General features: G+C 32.7%; 4 protein-coding genes across 5 annotated transcripts; 2 read left to right on the top strand and 2 right to left on the bottom strand.

The window, feature by feature from the left end:
• Positions 1-248: 248 nt before the first annotated feature.
• LOC106439788 (protein PROTON GRADIENT REGULATION 5, chloroplastic) lies at positions 249-971 on the top strand. The gene is made up of 2 exons (XM_013881300.3): positions 249-616; positions 701-971. Exons 1-2 carry the CDS (start codon positions 323-325, stop codon positions 803-805), a joined length of 399 nt encoding a protein of 132 aa, XP_013736754.2. The 5' UTR covers positions 249-322; the 3' UTR covers positions 806-971.
• Positions 961-3293, bottom strand: LOC106439787 (oxidation resistance protein 1-like). Its single transcript, XM_048776621.1, has 8 exons — positions 2964-3293; positions 2524-2828; positions 2344-2416; positions 2172-2252; positions 2036-2099; positions 1489-1576; positions 1320-1404; positions 961-1236 (listed from the first exon to the last, which is right to left on the bottom strand). The coding sequence occupies exons 1-8, from the start codon at positions 3066-3068 to the stop codon at positions 1195-1197; spliced, it is 843 nt and encodes a 280-aa protein (XP_048632578.1). The 5' UTR covers positions 3069-3293; the 3' UTR covers positions 961-1194.
• A 4853-nt stretch (positions 3294-8146) lies between these two features.
• LOC125607058 (glycine-rich protein 3 short isoform-like) lies at positions 8147-9276 on the bottom strand. Its single transcript, XM_048776622.1, has 2 exons — positions 9107-9276; positions 8147-8712 (listed from the first exon to the last, which is right to left on the bottom strand). The coding sequence occupies exons 1-2, from the start codon at positions 9213-9215 to the stop codon at positions 8435-8437; spliced, it is 387 nt and encodes a 128-aa protein (XP_048632579.1). The 5' UTR covers positions 9216-9276; the 3' UTR covers positions 8147-8434.
• Positions 9277-15341: 6065 nt separating this feature from the next.
• LOC106439790 (glycine-rich protein 3 short isoform) lies at positions 15342-16501 on the top strand. Of its 2 annotated transcripts, XM_013881303.3 has the most exons (3): positions 15342-15474; positions 15954-16127; positions 16161-16501. In XM_013881303.3, exons 1-3 carry the CDS (start codon positions 15387-15389, stop codon positions 16271-16273), a joined length of 375 nt encoding a protein of 124 aa, XP_013736757.1. In that variant the 5' UTR covers positions 15342-15386; the 3' UTR covers positions 16274-16501. The 2 variants fall into 2 exon arrangements, with proteins under 2 accessions (XP_013736757.1, XP_013736756.1); XM_013881302.3 differs by having other exon boundaries at positions 15954-16501.
• The last annotated feature ends 742 nt before the right edge of the window (positions 16502-17243 follow it).

The following is a 17243-nucleotide window of genomic DNA, read 5'->3' as shown; positions in this document are numbered from 1 at the left end:
GTAATTTGTACATTTTAACAACAACTTGGCTATATAAAAAGTTAAAAACAATCGCTTATAAAAAGTAAAATAAGATTACAGAAGCCACTTGGCTCAGACATTGACCAATCTGAATAAAGAGCGCAGAAGAAAGTAGAATATAATCGGACGGTGGAGAAAGAGTGATGTAGATAAACCACAATCATATTTGTGGCTATCGTTTCTCCATCCAAAACCAAGACTTAACTCCCAAACCTCGTCCACACCAAAATGTTAAAACATTTCTCCTCTTCTCCACCATTAGCATTTGATCAGAGAGAGAGAGAGAGAGAAGTTGATTCCTATGGCTGCTGCTGCTTCACTTTCTGCGAGTCAAGGTTTGCTAGGAACTTCCTTCTATGGAGGTTGGGGAAGTTCAGTCTGCGGCGAGGATTACCACACCATGCTCGCCAAAACAACTGCGCCACGGCAAAACTTTGCTAAACTCTCACGGAAACCCATCAGAGTACAGCCAATGATGAAGAATGTCAACGAAGGCAAAGGCTTGTTCGCTCCTCTAGTCGTTGTCACCAGGAACATAGTAGGCAAGAAGAGGTTTAATCAGCTTAGAGGCAAAGCCATTGCTTTACACTCTCAGGTTTTGTCTTCTTTAAAATTAATTAGATCTTGAAAACTTAGTGCAAAGAAGAAAGAATCAATGAGTTTGTTTTGTTTTCTTTAGGTGATTACAGAGTTCTGCAAATCGATAGGAGCTGATGCAAAGCAGAGACAAGGATTGATTAGGCTTGCTAAGAAGAATGGAGAGAGGCTTGGCTTCCTCGCTTGAGATCCTTCCCTCTTCTTCTCGTCTCTGTATACAATCATCTTCTTCTTCTTCTTGTCTCCTGTCTAGATGTATTTTTTCCAAACCTCTTTTAAAACATAAACTGCCATTCTCATTCTCAAAGTTATCTGCATCACTCTCTGAGATTATATTTACTCTTTGAAACCCACATTAATCTTATATTTATAAAACAAAAAATTACACTTTTGTTCTCAGAAAAAAAAATGTCAGAGCTGAATAGTATTCTTGGTAACACAGATACAATCATGTAAAACTCTGGAAACTGTCTTTAAGCCTAATCATAACTTTGAAACAATTAACAGATACAAAAAGATGGGTAAGCTTTCTTTTTGAGATATTATCAATTCTCGTCAAAGAAAGAATCTCCAGGATCAGGAGGAGAGGTACTGAGACGCATGCGCAAATCCCCACAGCTGCAGATTTTTAACAACATGAACATGAACTGCTTTACTTCAAGATTCATTGTATAATTATTATGTAGAACTTGATATGTTACCTCGACATTCTTCAATTCAAACTCTGCGCTGCTAGCTAAGCATTCGTTGCCAAATGTTTCAGAAGGTCCACTTGTTGCTTTCAACCTTGTTCAAGTAGAAACATAAAAAAAAAAACGATTAAAAATGGGAGTTTTCAAAATAAGATGGAGCAACAAGAATGTGCCTTACAAATCTTCGTCTAAACATAGGGCAAAGCTTCCTCCACCTCCAAAAGCCAAAAACTCATTCATACACATGTAGTAATATCGGTTGGCACCTGCACAAAATTTAACCAAGAAGGTCACTTGAGTACATATCCTTGAGGGGCTTCACTTTCTAGTTCAGGGATGATCATACATAAATTACATGAAGAGCTCTTCTAAATAACAGAAAGATTTCAACTTCCACAACATACCCTTAACAAGTTACTTGCCCCTTCCATCATCTACTATACAAAGTCTATCTTCCTTCTTTCATTAGATGGTTTTATAGCAACAATTAAACTACCTAGAACAAGTGTGGATCAAGTTTCTGAAAGAACCCAACGAAGTTCTCATGAGGAACAATTTTGAACCAATATTCAGAATATTGCCATGACAGTGGGAGAGACTTGACACTTTGAGCATTCTACTCAAATTTCACTTTACCATATTCTCCCTCTCTCATATTATCTTTTCCTCTACCTATGCGTGGTGACAATATATAGTTCATAAGAAAACAGAAGAAGAAATAGTACCGGTAGGTCTAAATATGCGAGGTTGACCATAAATAGTTGTGAACAAAAATGTCTGGCTTGTACCCTAAATCATCAAAACAACATGTGAGAGAATCAGCAATTTGAATATAAACATCACAACAAGTAGTAAGCATGCCTGATATTTCCTCTTAGGAGTAGTTGTTAACGGACATTCCAGCATAGCACCAAAAACCGCACCTTGTTTGTCTCCAGCAACCTACACCATTACCCCCCCCCAATCATCACATCTCTCCTATTCAACATTTTTTTTTCAGAATGTATCTAAGAGGGCATGGCAGCAAACAAACCAGCAAACAAGGACCAGGAAGCTCAGCACTTTTACGCAGAAGCGTACGTAGCGATATCCCATGCTTCAACGTACTGCCCTTCATCCGAATTAAAAGTAGTTAATAACCAAAAAAAAACAAACAAACAAATCTCTCTTATTCCAACAAAGTAAACATCATTCTCTTTTTTTTTTTGTTTACCTGTATACCAAAACCCATTTGCATCCTCTGACGATATTAGGAAGACACGCGTGCAAGAACTCGCACAAGTCAGGAGAGATAAAAGCAGAGCTCTCTGTTAACTCCTTCATCTCTCCTTCGTAGTCATCATTACCGATCGTTGTCGAATTTTTGCAATCTTCTTCTTGTTTGCAATTCTCAACAGACTCGTAGCTGTCTGTTCTAATTGGAGGAGGAGGAGGAGGTGGTGGTGATTCAGATTCGGTATCTTCGTTCTCGTTTCGAGCACCAAATGAGAAATACGAAGTAAACGATTTCCCTGAAGCCTACAACATACACATTCAATCGAAACGCATGAGCAATTGAGACAATGATCTTTTGGATTCGATCGAGATCCAAATCAGAGGACAATAGAGAGAGAGAGAGAGAGAGAGAGAGAGAGAGAGAGAGATGATCGAGACCTTGGGAGAATCGGTGAGGGAATGGCGAGGAGATGCAGATTGGGAAGGGGAATCGGCGAAGAGATTCGAAAGCTTCTGGGAGACTTTGTCCTTTAGAGCGTGCATTGCGATGATCAGAGACAGACGACTTTTGTCGGAGATGATGGATGGTGTGTCCAGATGCGGAGAGAATTGTCGGTGGTGTGGGGAAAGGAAAGGAGAGGAAAGGAGAGGAAAGGAAGAAAAGAGGTGAGACAGAGAGAGAACCTGACTCGCATGAGTCTCGGAGATGACAGCTCTAAAAAAAAAAAAAAAAAGAGAAGACTCGAGTCAAACATTAATTAATCAAAAACAGAACAGCCGATAACTAAAAAGGGGAAACTGAAGTAATTTGCATTTCTGTCTTTTTTACTTTTCAAACAACGACTATTCTTTTTTTTTTTTATAACATCTGATTTTATTACTTTAGTTGGAATGTATGTGATCTACATGCAAAAGTGCATGTAAATATTCAGGTAAATAGTAATAAAACTTAAAATGTATTCATGTTTCTGGCCGTTTTACCAAGCAATCTGCGAATTTTATTTGCATTCCTACTCGTCCATTGGAATTTGATGTTCTAAAATTTCTTTGCCTACCAGTTAATATCTCTTATCCAGTTGTAATACCCAAAAAGGAACCGTTTTGTCAAGAATATCTATTGCCTTTTGACGCTAACCCAAACTCCAACAATGTTGTAATGCCATGAGAATCGCTTGCAATTCACTTCCCAAAGCATCTTGTATCCGTCTTCTTTTTGCTTGAGCTGAACCTTTATAAGTCACATTATCATCCCTGATAACCCAACCAGCAGTGCCCTGGAGCATTAAGTGATGAAATGATCCATTAGTGTTACATTTTTTCCATTCTAAAAGTGGCTGTGTCCACTTCAAACAACGACTATGCTATACAAAATTAAAACAAATCAAAATGTATTTTAAGGAAGGAAAACATCGCGCACTCTATACTAACTTGTACTCTACGATCTTCGCATGCTAACCGGTAAGACGGTAACCATCAAAAGAATACGAGGAATAAAAAGAAAAATAATGAAAAACATAAAATAATAGAGAAAATTATTTCTTTCCTAATTTGATAATTCCTTAAATGTTAAGGAATGAAAAAGAATCATAGGAACAAATATTCCTTCTAAATGGTGTAAATTGTAAATAATTATAAGAAATTGACAATTCCCACCAATTCTCTTAGCCACCATCTGCCAAAAGCACTGTGAAACTTCGGTCTCTACCCAGTTCATAGGATAGGATGATTGAAAAGTGCAACATGTAAGGTTTATAGGATAAGAGTTTGCTTTTAATGATTCGAGTATATATTTTTGAAATATAAGTGAAGTTGTACATGATACTGCTTTAAACAAAACTAATGATAAATCACTTTGTGAATGTGAAATTGGGTCGTTTCTCGAAAATGAAGGAAACACAACGGACGAAATACTATATTTTCCAAGTAAAGCATGCCGAAATAAACACAGTAGAGAACCAAATTTTGTGAGATAATGAATTGTGTTATAGTGATTGTCTCGGTTTACATCAAACTAAGGGGGTTCAAGACATCATGTTCACTTTTGGTTTGAGTAAATCTAATAGCTATTAACAATGATAAGTTCAAAGTTGAAATTGCTATCAACTCATCATGAGTGGATTTTTTGCTTTTACCCTCAAAAATTTATTTTCTTGGGTCGTTTCTATTCATGCGGAAGATTGTTGGAATTCATTTATGACAAGATAATATGGATTTTGGATTTCCGACGAAAACGTTTGTTGGAAAAATTATATTTTGGGCACGATGTAATCGTCACCTTGAGTACAAAATTATTTTTCAGAATATTCACATATATTAGGTTTGATAGATTTTATTTTTATTTTTGGAAAATATAATTACCATTGTTATAGCTTGGGAATAAGAATGCTCTGAAACCATCATATTAAGAAAAAAAGATTTATTGTCAATTTTACGGTTCTTCATTATCAATGTATTTTGATACTAATTATAGTTATGATTTATTTTCTTATTATTTTTTACAAACAGATGTTATCCTATAGTAAACTAATGTTCCTACAAATATGCCATTTTGTCACAATATCCTTGATTATTACATGAAGATCGTTTCATTTTGGTTAGATAAAGGAATGTTAAAGACAAAAACATCTCTAGGAAAGATTTTTAGTGATAAATTTAATTTCAATAGCATGTTATATCAATTACTATGAAAATTTTATTTTATTGTGTGAATATATTTACTACCTCCATTCTACTAAAATGGAAGTTTTACAAAAATTGTTTCCAAAAATATATTTTTATGTTTCTTATGAAGAATATATAAATATAAGAAATTGAATTAGTGAAATACAAATCGATAACTGAAAATGATGCTTCTATAATAATAATGATCTAATGAGTTTTCAATACTATAAAGATGCATATTTTTCCGTTTAGCTAAAATGTCACTTTAACATATTTTACATGGACTAAGAAAAATAAAATACATTAGTGTATCTTTATTTAATGTACATATTTAAATAAAAAGAATTTAAATACAATTTGTTGATAAGTTAAAAAGATAAAATAAATTGTATATATTGCATTAAAAATATGGAATAACGCTTTTTGAAACAATAAACAATCTATACATTTTTTTCAAATAATAATGATTACTTATAAATTTCAAAAAATAATTGCATTTATTGAATTATTAATTGGTTTAGAGTTATGAAAAATATATAATTATTAAAATTATGCATTTTGTACTAAAATTTAATATATTTTATTACTATGTGAAAATTATAAAACATTTATTATTTTGAAACAGAAAATTGTATATGTGAAAACACTAAAAATCTATCTTTTAAAATGAGTTAGTATTTATTTGACGAGATTTAATTTGTGAACCAAAAAAATGTAAGTTAATATAAGTGTATACCTAGCGATAAATAAATTATAATATAAATCTAATAGAGTTGGCTTGATAAAAAAAAAAAGAAATCTATAGAGTTGGCATGTGTAATGAATGCTCAAACTACTCATGCTTGTTCATTAACTTGGCGTTTGACTATTAGCGCTATCTTCTCTAACAATAAATGCGCCATGCTATCTTTTTCTGCGTCTCTCCAGACCTAATAGAGTCAGATAGATTTCGCCCACTGATACCGTATCAATTTGACTTATATGAGTACGATTTTTTTTTTTTTTTTGAACAAGTATGAGTACGATTTAAAGTCAAAAAGTAAACCAAAACAAAGGATAAGAAATATATAAACAAAAATATTGAAATATATATATATATATATATATATTTATCAGTTAAATTTTATTTGATCTGTTATTTACTTCGGTTCGATCTGAAAAATCCAGATATCTGTATAGCTTCAGAGCATCAAATACTAAAAATCAATATTCGTTAAAAAGAAAGTAAATCACAAATACTAAAATTTTAAGAACCGGATTTCCAATATGCTATGACAGCTATATAAATACATATATATATATTGATTAAATGTAGAGTTTTAAATGTATGAGTTTATATAATTAGTATTATAACGTATGATTTAATAAATTTTAATCACAGTATTACTTATAAAAGTATTTTAAAAAAATTATGATATCTATAACTTTTTCTAAGTGTATTTCTTAAAACTAATTTTAAAATTTACAAATATATAATTTCACTGCTTCTTTTATTTCTTATTTTATATATCATGTAAAAATATTTTAAAGAAAAAATTTATCTTGATTTTTTCTAGATTATTTGTATTATCTAAAACAAAAGGAGATATCTGTTACTATTCGTAAATATCTCTAAATATTTACATATTTTCTGGATATTCGGTTTTTCCAGAACAAAGTAAATAAAAAAATTTGATATCCATAGCATACGAAACAAATCACAAACATCTCCAAAAACCTGGATATCCAATCCGTGTTAAGCCCTGATATATTGTAGAAATACTGGAGTTACTTTTTGTGCACTTAACCATATTTGGTTTGTTTGTTTGATATCTCAACAAATTTCCCCAAATATTTTTACAATGTGTACCATAATGTCTTTAATTTGTATTTATTTATTTCATTTCTTAAAGTTTATTTGCTTTAAGTTCTTCAACACATAATAATCAAATTAGGCATTCAACTGAAAATATATATTTTATATATATAACATTCTACACATATATTTATATTTCATATGTGTATCATTTCCTTTTCAACTGTATATTTTTCTCTTGTTATTCCATCTCAAATCCGTGATATATTTTTATCTGTTTATATCAGATTATGATAGTTTAGAATGTATTCAATCATTCAAATCAAGATTGATAACAACGAGTTTTGTCTACACAGAACTTTAATTCATTTCTCTATTTAATTTAATTTTATTTTAAAATTATCAATATCTAATTTACAGAAAACTAGACAAATATTATGAAATTTTTAATTTATAGCTAGATGGGTAAAACATGAAAAAATATTTTTGGTTATTGGATTATGTATACACGATTAACATAGATATATTCTTAATGAAATATGAAAAATTGATTGATGGGTAAATTGTTTTGGAGGTAAACTTACAATTTCACAAACACTAATTAAAATACAATTTTTATATTGTAGTACTTTATAAAGATTTTGTAAATTCTATATTGATTGTTAAATCATCTAAATACATAAATGAATAACAAAAATGGTGAAATATACTACACTAATTACAACAGTAAACATGAATTAGATCTACAACATATGGAATACTAAAATAAAAATATTATCAATATATATTGGAAGGGGTTGAATATTTGATATTCTTATAGTATATTGCAAATTGAAATATATTATATCAACGTATTATAAGAGATCTAGCAGGTAGCAACTCATGTCGTAAAATCCATTACGTCAAGATATAATTATTGTAAGTTATTTTTGTAAAAAGATATAATTATTGTAAAATTTGGCTGGGAAAAGATGCAATACCGCAAATGTTCAAAAGAAAAAGAGATGCAATACCTGCACGAAAGGAAAACAAAAGAGAATGAGAAAACAGCGGTCTCGTAATATTAAGAAACTCTAATATATGATAAATATATTAAATAAAAGTAAGCTTTCAGTGATAACTGCATTTTAGATGCGTAGCATATTAATATATGATTCATATTCCATACATCAAACATACTTTTTATCACACAAACATTTATTACAACAACACTTTTTGTTTTGGTAATCTTATTATAACACCACATTAGAAAAGAAACACCACATTAGAAAAGAAAAACACCACATTAGAAAAGAAAAACTCAAATTTTCCATATTCTTTTATCTTTATGACAAACTTTTCAAACCCTGGTACTTCAGTCTTCACTATATATATCTTAATTGATTCTCGTTTATTTGACTTGAGACATACTTCACAACCATTGCAGCATGAGGAATCCAATATGCATGATTTTCTAGTGAACTGGATCAGTACTCTCCGGCTGAGTTTGAACAGCCTCACCAGCATAAGCACAGCACCTAGAGCAGCCACCGTAGTAGCCTCTGTAGCAACAACCATAGCGACAGTATCCTCTTCCACGTCCTCCGTATCCGCCCCTACCACCGTATCCACCACCGCGGTTTCCACCATATCCACCACCACGGTTTCCCCCATATCCACCACCGGGGTATCCTCCGTACCCTCTTCCTGGATACCCTCCATACTGGTCAGTTTGCATTCCTTCTTCTCTCTCTGTTTCTCAAACCCAAAACATTTGTGAATACATATTCTTCTTGTTTTGAATCTAATCAATAGTAAGGGGAACTCGTACTTATTTTACAAATTACTGAATAAACATGAGTGATTGGTGAAAAAAAACGAAGAAACAAGGCAATAGTGATTTCTGATCACTTTGACTCACTCGTCTTGAAGCACACCTAAATTTTCGGAAGGGTTCGAAATAGGTTTTTCTAATTCAAAGAAAAGTTTATACATACTGGAGATAAGAAGGTGAAAGGTATGAACAAATCAAACTTTTAAAGTGACTTCAACTTTCATGAATATTCAAATGGCCTTACATGCTTGTTCCGATCATACGTATTCAAAACTAATAATTTTCTTAGGGTATAATGACATTTCTACATACCATTGTTCTTATTTTCTGCCGAGCTATCAGCTAGGTCCCTGGCTGCCACCTCAGAGGCAATGAGGATAACAACAATGAGACTTAAGAGAAGCAAAGCTTTAGAAGCCATCGATCGTAAGCAATATCTCAAAACACCAATAATGTATTCAAAAGTAATAGTGAAGGAGCTGGTGAGTATAGTGTCCCATGCAGAACCCCTATTTATAGGATGCATGCAAGGTGGGGTGTACGTGTAAGTAAATGCTACGTGTTAACAATCCACAAGAAAACAAGAAGTTAGATTTATTTTTAAAAAGTCAACCTTCAATAATATGAAAAGATGTCTCAAAAAATTAGATGTCAAATATGGATAAGCACAAATTGGTATCGCAAGGGCCCATAGTACGGTTAGTTGTTGGATTGGTCATAATCTTCTACACTTCGCTGATTTTGGAGTTCATTATACGCGTCATAATTATGTATAATTTTGTCAACCATAGCAAACATGACACTCTTTCATTTTTTCTAACACTGGATTGCATCATTATATAATCTCTACTATAAATAAATGATAAAAAACTACCTGCAATATATTCATAATCGTGTCTGAATTTTGTGAGTCTTATTAGTGATGAGTCTAACTCACACCCAAAAGTTAGTTCAAGAATGAAAGATTACCTATACATTTATATATTGTCCAAAGACATTTGATTTGTCCGATGTGGGACATCTAATAGCCCTTCTCGAGATGTGGATGAGAAACGATCTAATGGAAACAGCTCAAGCCCAACATTTCGGACATACCACAGCATATGGGCCACTTGTACAGACTACATAGGTAGGAAACTGTTTATATGAAAATTATATGTTGGGTTTTCCCCATGGGCTCTGATACCATATTATTGATGGGCCTAACTCACACCCAAAAACTAGCTCAAGAGTGGAGGATTGCCCATACACATATATATTGCCCAAGGACCATGTCACCACACGATGTGAGACTTTAATAGGCCCCCTCGAGATGTGGGCGGGTAACGGTCCAATGGAAACAGCCCAAGCCTAACATCTCGGAAATACCACAGCAATATGGACTATTTTTACAGGCTACATAAGTAGGAAACTGTTTATATGAGAAATCATATGCTGGACCAAACCATGGGCTTTGATACCATATTAGTGATGAGCCTAACTCACACTCAAAAACTAGCTCTCGAGTAGAAAGTTACCCATACACTTATATATTGTCCAAAGACATTTGATTTGCCCTATGTGGGACATCTAATAAGTCTCCAAGCACAAAATATATTTTTGGCTCTCCAATTATTTATTTTTGAAAAAAACATTAAATATTTTGGAGTTCATTAAACTCACGGTCGTTTACAGTTTAGAACTAGACAAAGACCGATAGAACTAACTACACTTTGGTGAAAATATTTGGCATTTAGAATAATTATACACATCGTGGCCCTAAGCATATGCTGGTCAACTTATAGTCATACATGACTCGGAATACATGCAGTATTGATCAACAATTTCACGATGTAGCTTTTAAATATTAAACCATAGACCTGGTGTAAAAGCCTTTGAACCTTGTACACTAGACCAAATACTTCTACATAACACTCTTTTTAACAAATATACATATATATATATATATATATATATATATATAAATTATACTATTTTAAATTTATTAAAGAAAGTACAAGAAAATTAGTAATAGTAAAAACCGACAAAGAAAAACAAATATCATACTAAACAACCACTAACACACAATTAGACTACGACGAAGATAGAAGAATAAGCTAAAACAAAAGAGAGGTTTTTGTGTTTTGAACTTGTAAGAAACTAAACCATAGAATGTAAAAACGATGTAAATTTATAGATTAAAAATTTCATAGTGGGTACTTGAAACAATTGATAGACAGAAAATGCACTCAGAATCGTTTTCGAACTCAAACAATGTGGTTAGATTAACCTATTTCTGCAGCGCGCGCTAAACTGTATGTATTAGAATTGTAGAGACTAGATTTCGTTGAATTCATATTGTAAAAATGTATAAAGATCGAGTTTGATCCATCAGATCGTGCACTGGTCCTATTGTCTAGCTGTTTTTTCCATAGTTTTTAAATCTTCGAAGTTGAGTATGATCCAAATTAAATCACTTTAATTCCAAGGATTCTAGAAGGCGGATGGAAGAGTAAATATTAAGATCAATCATAACAGCTATGGAGTAGGAATATGCTTTGGAGTCGTGAATTAAGGCATATATCACATTATCAAATTACTTGGAATTCGGAAACAACATAATATACAACAATAAAAACTTGCCTTGATGTTACTAATCGATTTCCAATTGTGAAAAGACAGTAACAGTTTGTGGTGGCTTCATCAAAAACAAAATAAATATTGAATGTAAAAAGTTAGATTTTCGACTGATATGCACCCTGCCAAGATACAAAAGGAAAAAGAAGAAGAATAAGCAAGTTCCTAGTTCATACGAAGCACCAAGTAACATAAGTGAATGATCAAAGACATCATCCTTCTGAATTTCATAAACTGCTGAGAAACCACACCCGTCGTTTCAATAAATAATTAAACCAACGAATGATACATAATTGAATTTCTTTATCCAAGTTAGAAATTCCTAACTTGGAAAATCAATATATTTTATTTAATGAGCGACGAGTCAATTTTCTTTTTTTTTTAAAGTGATTTTCCTTAATATTCATAAGAAACTCCAAAACAAAGAATATAATTAAACCAACAAATGATACATAATTGAATTTCTTTACCCAAGTTAGAAATTCCTAACTTGGAAAATCAACATATTTTATTTAATGAGCGACGAGTCAATTTTTTTTTAAAGAAGGGTGATTTTGCTCAATATTCATAAGAGACTTTAAAATAAAGAATATAGCCATAGTAAAGTAGAAGTCATGGAATGTAACAATTAGAGCCAAATCTTGATATTTTCCGTCTTGCACTTGCGTGCGCGTAAAGATAAAGAGAGTGGCACATTTCTATCATAACCATTAGCTTACTATATTCATGTAACAGGAAACACAACGTTTTTTATAAGTGTATTTTACGGTAGGCAACAATATGCTATAATATATATGATGTAGTATTAGCACCACAAAAGCCAAAGAGACCATCAGCCTAGGTGTTTCTGGGGCGCAAAGATGGACTCCAATGCAATAAGATAAACCTTATAGCAGTGGTGACTATAAAAGGCTTGAAAATGTTGGACTGTACTATGTACGAGATATATATATATATATATATATGCTGACAGGACATATAAGGACAATAAGGGTAGAAATTTTAGTATACTATATGTGATATAGTATAGTCTGCCTAAGTTGCTATAAGAAAACATTTTGTTGGAGAAAGCATAACAAGTGGTTAAAGTGGAGGCGACTATAGTGGATACGTTTGTACAAAGAGATGATGGGTGGTGACTGTGGTGGAAGAGAAGATGATGGCGGCGATGAAACTATCAGTAGTAGTGATGGTGACAATGATATGTTCGAGGGGAATGAAGAAGAAAAAAATAACGGCCTTAGACATGATCTGCACAATTAACATGATATTTTACTGTTATATTGAATAAATGGTATTGCAACAAAACTTATTTGCATTGTTGCAATTACTTTATACTAGTACTATAACAACTATAATACAAATTATGTACCAAAAAAAATTAATTGCATTGTTGCTGAGAGAGAAAAATAATGAGAATGAAAGGAAGACAAAAATAAGTTAAGAGAAGAAAAGGGTGGGGAAGAGAATGCAGACTAGAAACAAAAGAGAAGAAGACAAATTGATATATACTATACTTTGACAATAAAATAGAATAGTATACTATAATATTTACAATAATTTATGCAAGAATTGATATATATTCTTCATCGAAATAGATTGTTCATGAAAAAAAATTGTGCGAAGTAGATATAAATTTTTATCTTTAGAGAATTCTAAACAGACAATTCATTTCATCGCAACTTTTAACATTTTTTTGACTTTGCATTCTATTCCATTTGTTACAATATTATAAAATTAAACATACTAATAGAGAGCATTGTTCTACTTCTCAAATGCAATCCAGCATCTGACTCTGGGATGGCGATCTCGTGGTGATGGTGCTGAAGAAAAACACAATGGAGCTAGTGGAGTAGTGAAGGAGAAGAGTCAGAAGGCGAAAGTGATACAATTTGCCAAAGAGCAAGAGGAGAATTGTAACATACTATACTGTGAGTATAAAATAGAATATAATACATTATACAAAATTATCTTCTCCAATTCAGTCAATCATTTGATTCTTCATCTTCTTAAAACCATTAAAACTGGATCTGCAAAAAAAAAAATGGCAGTTCCAATGTAAGTGCATGTAATACACAGTGGGATGGTTTCGAAAGTTCTAAGATAGACTACCATGCTCTTCAATCTTACCGGACTTACCTTGATTCCTTCGTCTCAATAGGAAATTGGGGTCATTTGCAAAGTTTTCAAAGGTTATCGAAAAGTAAAGAGATGGTGGACCCTACAATTTTTCTCACGCAAAATGTGATATTTTGGGCATTATACATAAAATATGCACAATCTCGTACCCTAAGAGCTGCTATGGTTAGAGCATGTTTATTGCTAAAACCCTTTAAAAATCTCTTAAGTGGGCTACAGTGAAAAAAAATTAAGTGGGCCAGAGAGAACATAAACAAAAAGAGAGAGAGATAGAAACAAAAGAAGAAAAGCAACAGAAGCAACGACTCTTCTAGTGCTTAATTAAGCAACATCCCTTCTCATCTTTTTTTTTTCTTTTCTTTTAATTATAAAATATTCTAAGCAACCTACTTAAGCTACTGCAATAAACATGCTAAAAGAATCTTATTTTTCTGGGTTGCTATAGAATGTGGTCAAATTTCCTGGAAAAAAAGAGAGGAAGAGTTACTTTTGGAAGGAGAAAATGCTTTCATGTAAACAAACATATATCATAATATATGCTTTGTCATTATTTCTGAATTATAATAAACATTTAAAATATTTAATTTATTTTCGGTTGAAATTTATATTATAGCTTCCACTATTTTGTTTCTTGTTTATGTCAAAAAATTATAAGCTAATAACCTCGCTAAAAATTTCTTGATTCAAATAAAATAATTTATATTATAATGTTTATTTTATTGTCATTATAATAGTCGGTAAAGTGAAATTATTTGCTGATTCAACAGTTAAATTATGAATTATTTCTCTCACATATATGTTTTTTTTGTTAAATTCATAGCTATCTTTCTTTAAAAAAACTTATTGCCAACACGATTGTTTAGTCGAAGTCTCACTCACTTGCATTGTACGTTCGGGTAAGACCCAGTGGCGGAGGCACATGAAGTAACAGGGGGGCACCTGCCCCCAACTCATTTTAAAAATCTCATGTAAAATATTGACTAATTCTAAATATGCCTCCCCCTGTTTTAACAAATCTGTATTTAGTTTTATGAACAGTTCTAATTATGCCTCCTATAAACTTTTTCTCTAGCTCCGCCACTGTAAGACCTAATGTCCAATGAAAAAATCAGAGATCAGTTTTTTTTTCTAAAGTATATATATTATTACATGTACTAAAAACATGTGATTCTAACGTGTCCTAGTGTTATGCCCTTGTTGAACAATCACAGGTCGCCGGTTCAAATAGAGGTTAATTTCTTGTTGATTTCTCATTAATGATGACAAGAGTTTGTACAATGCAAAAATTAATTAATTGATTCACTACGTTGATCGACCCCAGACAGTGAGCTCATCCCTGGTCTCCAAGCGAATCCCGACCCAATACTCATAGAACCATGTATAACTTGTCTGTCCCGCTTCTTAAAATATGTCGGTTGAGATTGGAAGGACGAAGCATAACCAATAATACTCCAAGTATCAAAGTCTCCAATAATGTCCAGTACTATTTTTATATCACTATATACGTGTGAATGCGCTGTGTTTAAGACGTTCTATAGAAAGATCTAAAAGACTAGTGGGGATTGCCATTTATGGGAGGTTCAAAATTATTTACAATGAATCCAACAACCAACCATAAAGTGGCCCGACGCCATTGATACTTATCTCCTTACAGTTTGCTTATAGTATTTTTCCATGACTTTTCATTTTGATATTAAATTCCCTCTTAGTTCTATTGGCCTAGAGTCATTTGACTTTTCTCATTTGCTCTGCCTCGTTTTCTTTAAATAGATGGCATACATGGTAACATTTCATTCATCACTTCTCCATACAACAAATAATTATAAACAATTTAAAAATGGCTTCCAAGGCATTAGTTTTGTTGGGTCTCTTTGCAGTTCTTTTCGTCATCTCAGAAGTTGCCGCGACATCCGAAGGGCAGTCAGGTACGTAAAACTCTTTTATATATTGAGTCTAAATAGATAAAAATTTGTGAGGCTAACTGAACTTGAACGTATATTGAATGTTGTAAATTTTACGTTTCTTTTCGTTGGAATCTTTACACAAAGCCCAAAATGATTGCAAGGATACTTGCATCCAACTATTTCGTTCCCTCTAAGTCAGGAAAGTTGGTTCGAACAACGATATTTTGACTTACTCAGGTCCAAACATATAAGTATGTAAGATGTAGTCAAGAAGTCTTATTATGCGTATCAGGACCATCTCAAACATTTAAACCAAATTTTATATAGAAATTATATACAATGTTGTGTACCATATCTTTAAAGAAAAGTTATATATACTACGAATTTATATAGATGATTTAGAAAGATTTCAAGAGAAAATTTTAGAAATCCGGGAAAGGAATGCACATCTGCACGTGCTATAATAGTATTTTTGAAAATGTGCTGTTTTGGGTTTGCAGTGAAGTCAGAGAGTGAGGATACCTTACAACCTGACCATTCTGGTGGTGGTGGCCAAGGCTACAACGGAGGCGGAGGTTACAACGGAGGGGGAGGTTACAACGGAGGGGGAGGTTACAACGGAGGAGGACACAACGGAGGCGGAGGATACAACGGAGGAGGACACCATGGAGGAGGAGGAGGCCGTGGAGGAGGAGGATACAACGGAGGAGGCCGTGGAGGAGGTTACTGCCGCCACGGCTGCTGCTACAGAGGTTACCGTGGCTGCTCAAGGTGTTGCTCATATGCCGGCGAAGCTGTTCAGACACAGCCTGGCCACTAAAAGTCGATACTGTATTCACCACCACCATATATGCAATTATGTGTCTTTATGAGTATACATAAACCATGGTGGTGTGTTTGTAATGATGTAAGTCCCTCAAATATAGCAAGGCCAGGATAGAATAAGAGGCCAAAGTATGAGAATAAAGTTTGATTATGTTATGTCTTTGCGTTTGAGTTGTAATCTTCGTGTCTGTCATAATAAAATCGTTTGTAGTTTATGAATTCACTTTTAGTTTTGTATATCGTGTTAGAACTCAGATTTTAAGACATGTTACTTATATATTTTTGGATAAGTTTCCAATAAATTCAACAAAATGACCGAATCATAAGAGTGATTGATGCATCGCTTCAAACACTATGGAATAATGTATTGGCACAAACACAGAGTTACTCCATGGCCCGAGATAGTTTGATGGTCACGAAATTCCAATTAACGATTCTAAATCTGTGAACCACTAGATTAATATTGTATCTCACACTTGAGAACCTAGAACAAGAACAGCTCAACGAACTTCTTTGAAACCAGTGGTTTCTATATTAACTTGTTTGATCAAAATGTGATTTTACAGTAAAAATATTTATCGGCTTCCACAGGTTAGTACAATGATATACTAAGAAACTAATTTGAGCAAAGAAATTCTTAAAGTAAAGAAAATGGATATCTGATTAATTGATAGCGGAATCAGCGAAAATTAAGGTATGTGATGTTGACTTTGTATATGGATGGTATATGAGGATACTGGTATAGGAGGATACTTCTAAAGTTTTTCTTTACTTTACTTCTAAAGTTTTTCTTTGTATTTCATTTGTAAAAGATCTCATATATCTCACTTTATGGAAGTTTTATGAATCAATCCCTTTCATTTGTGAAATCTCTTTTTTTTTTGTTCAAACATTTGTGAAATCTCTTTATCTTCTAAAGTCTCTTTTATATTTTGCGATCTCTTTTATCCATGATTGAGTATATC

The sequence above is a fragment of the Brassica napus genome, chromosome A3, assembly GCF_020379485.1.
Source record: "Brassica napus cultivar Da-Ae chromosome A3, Da-Ae, whole genome shotgun sequence".
In the NCBI taxonomy this organism is placed as follows: Eukaryota; Viridiplantae; Streptophyta; class Magnoliopsida; order Brassicales; family Brassicaceae; genus Brassica; species Brassica napus.
The sequence above is the reverse complement of the archived record's forward strand: the minus strand, read 5'-3'. Positions and strand labels throughout refer to the sequence as shown.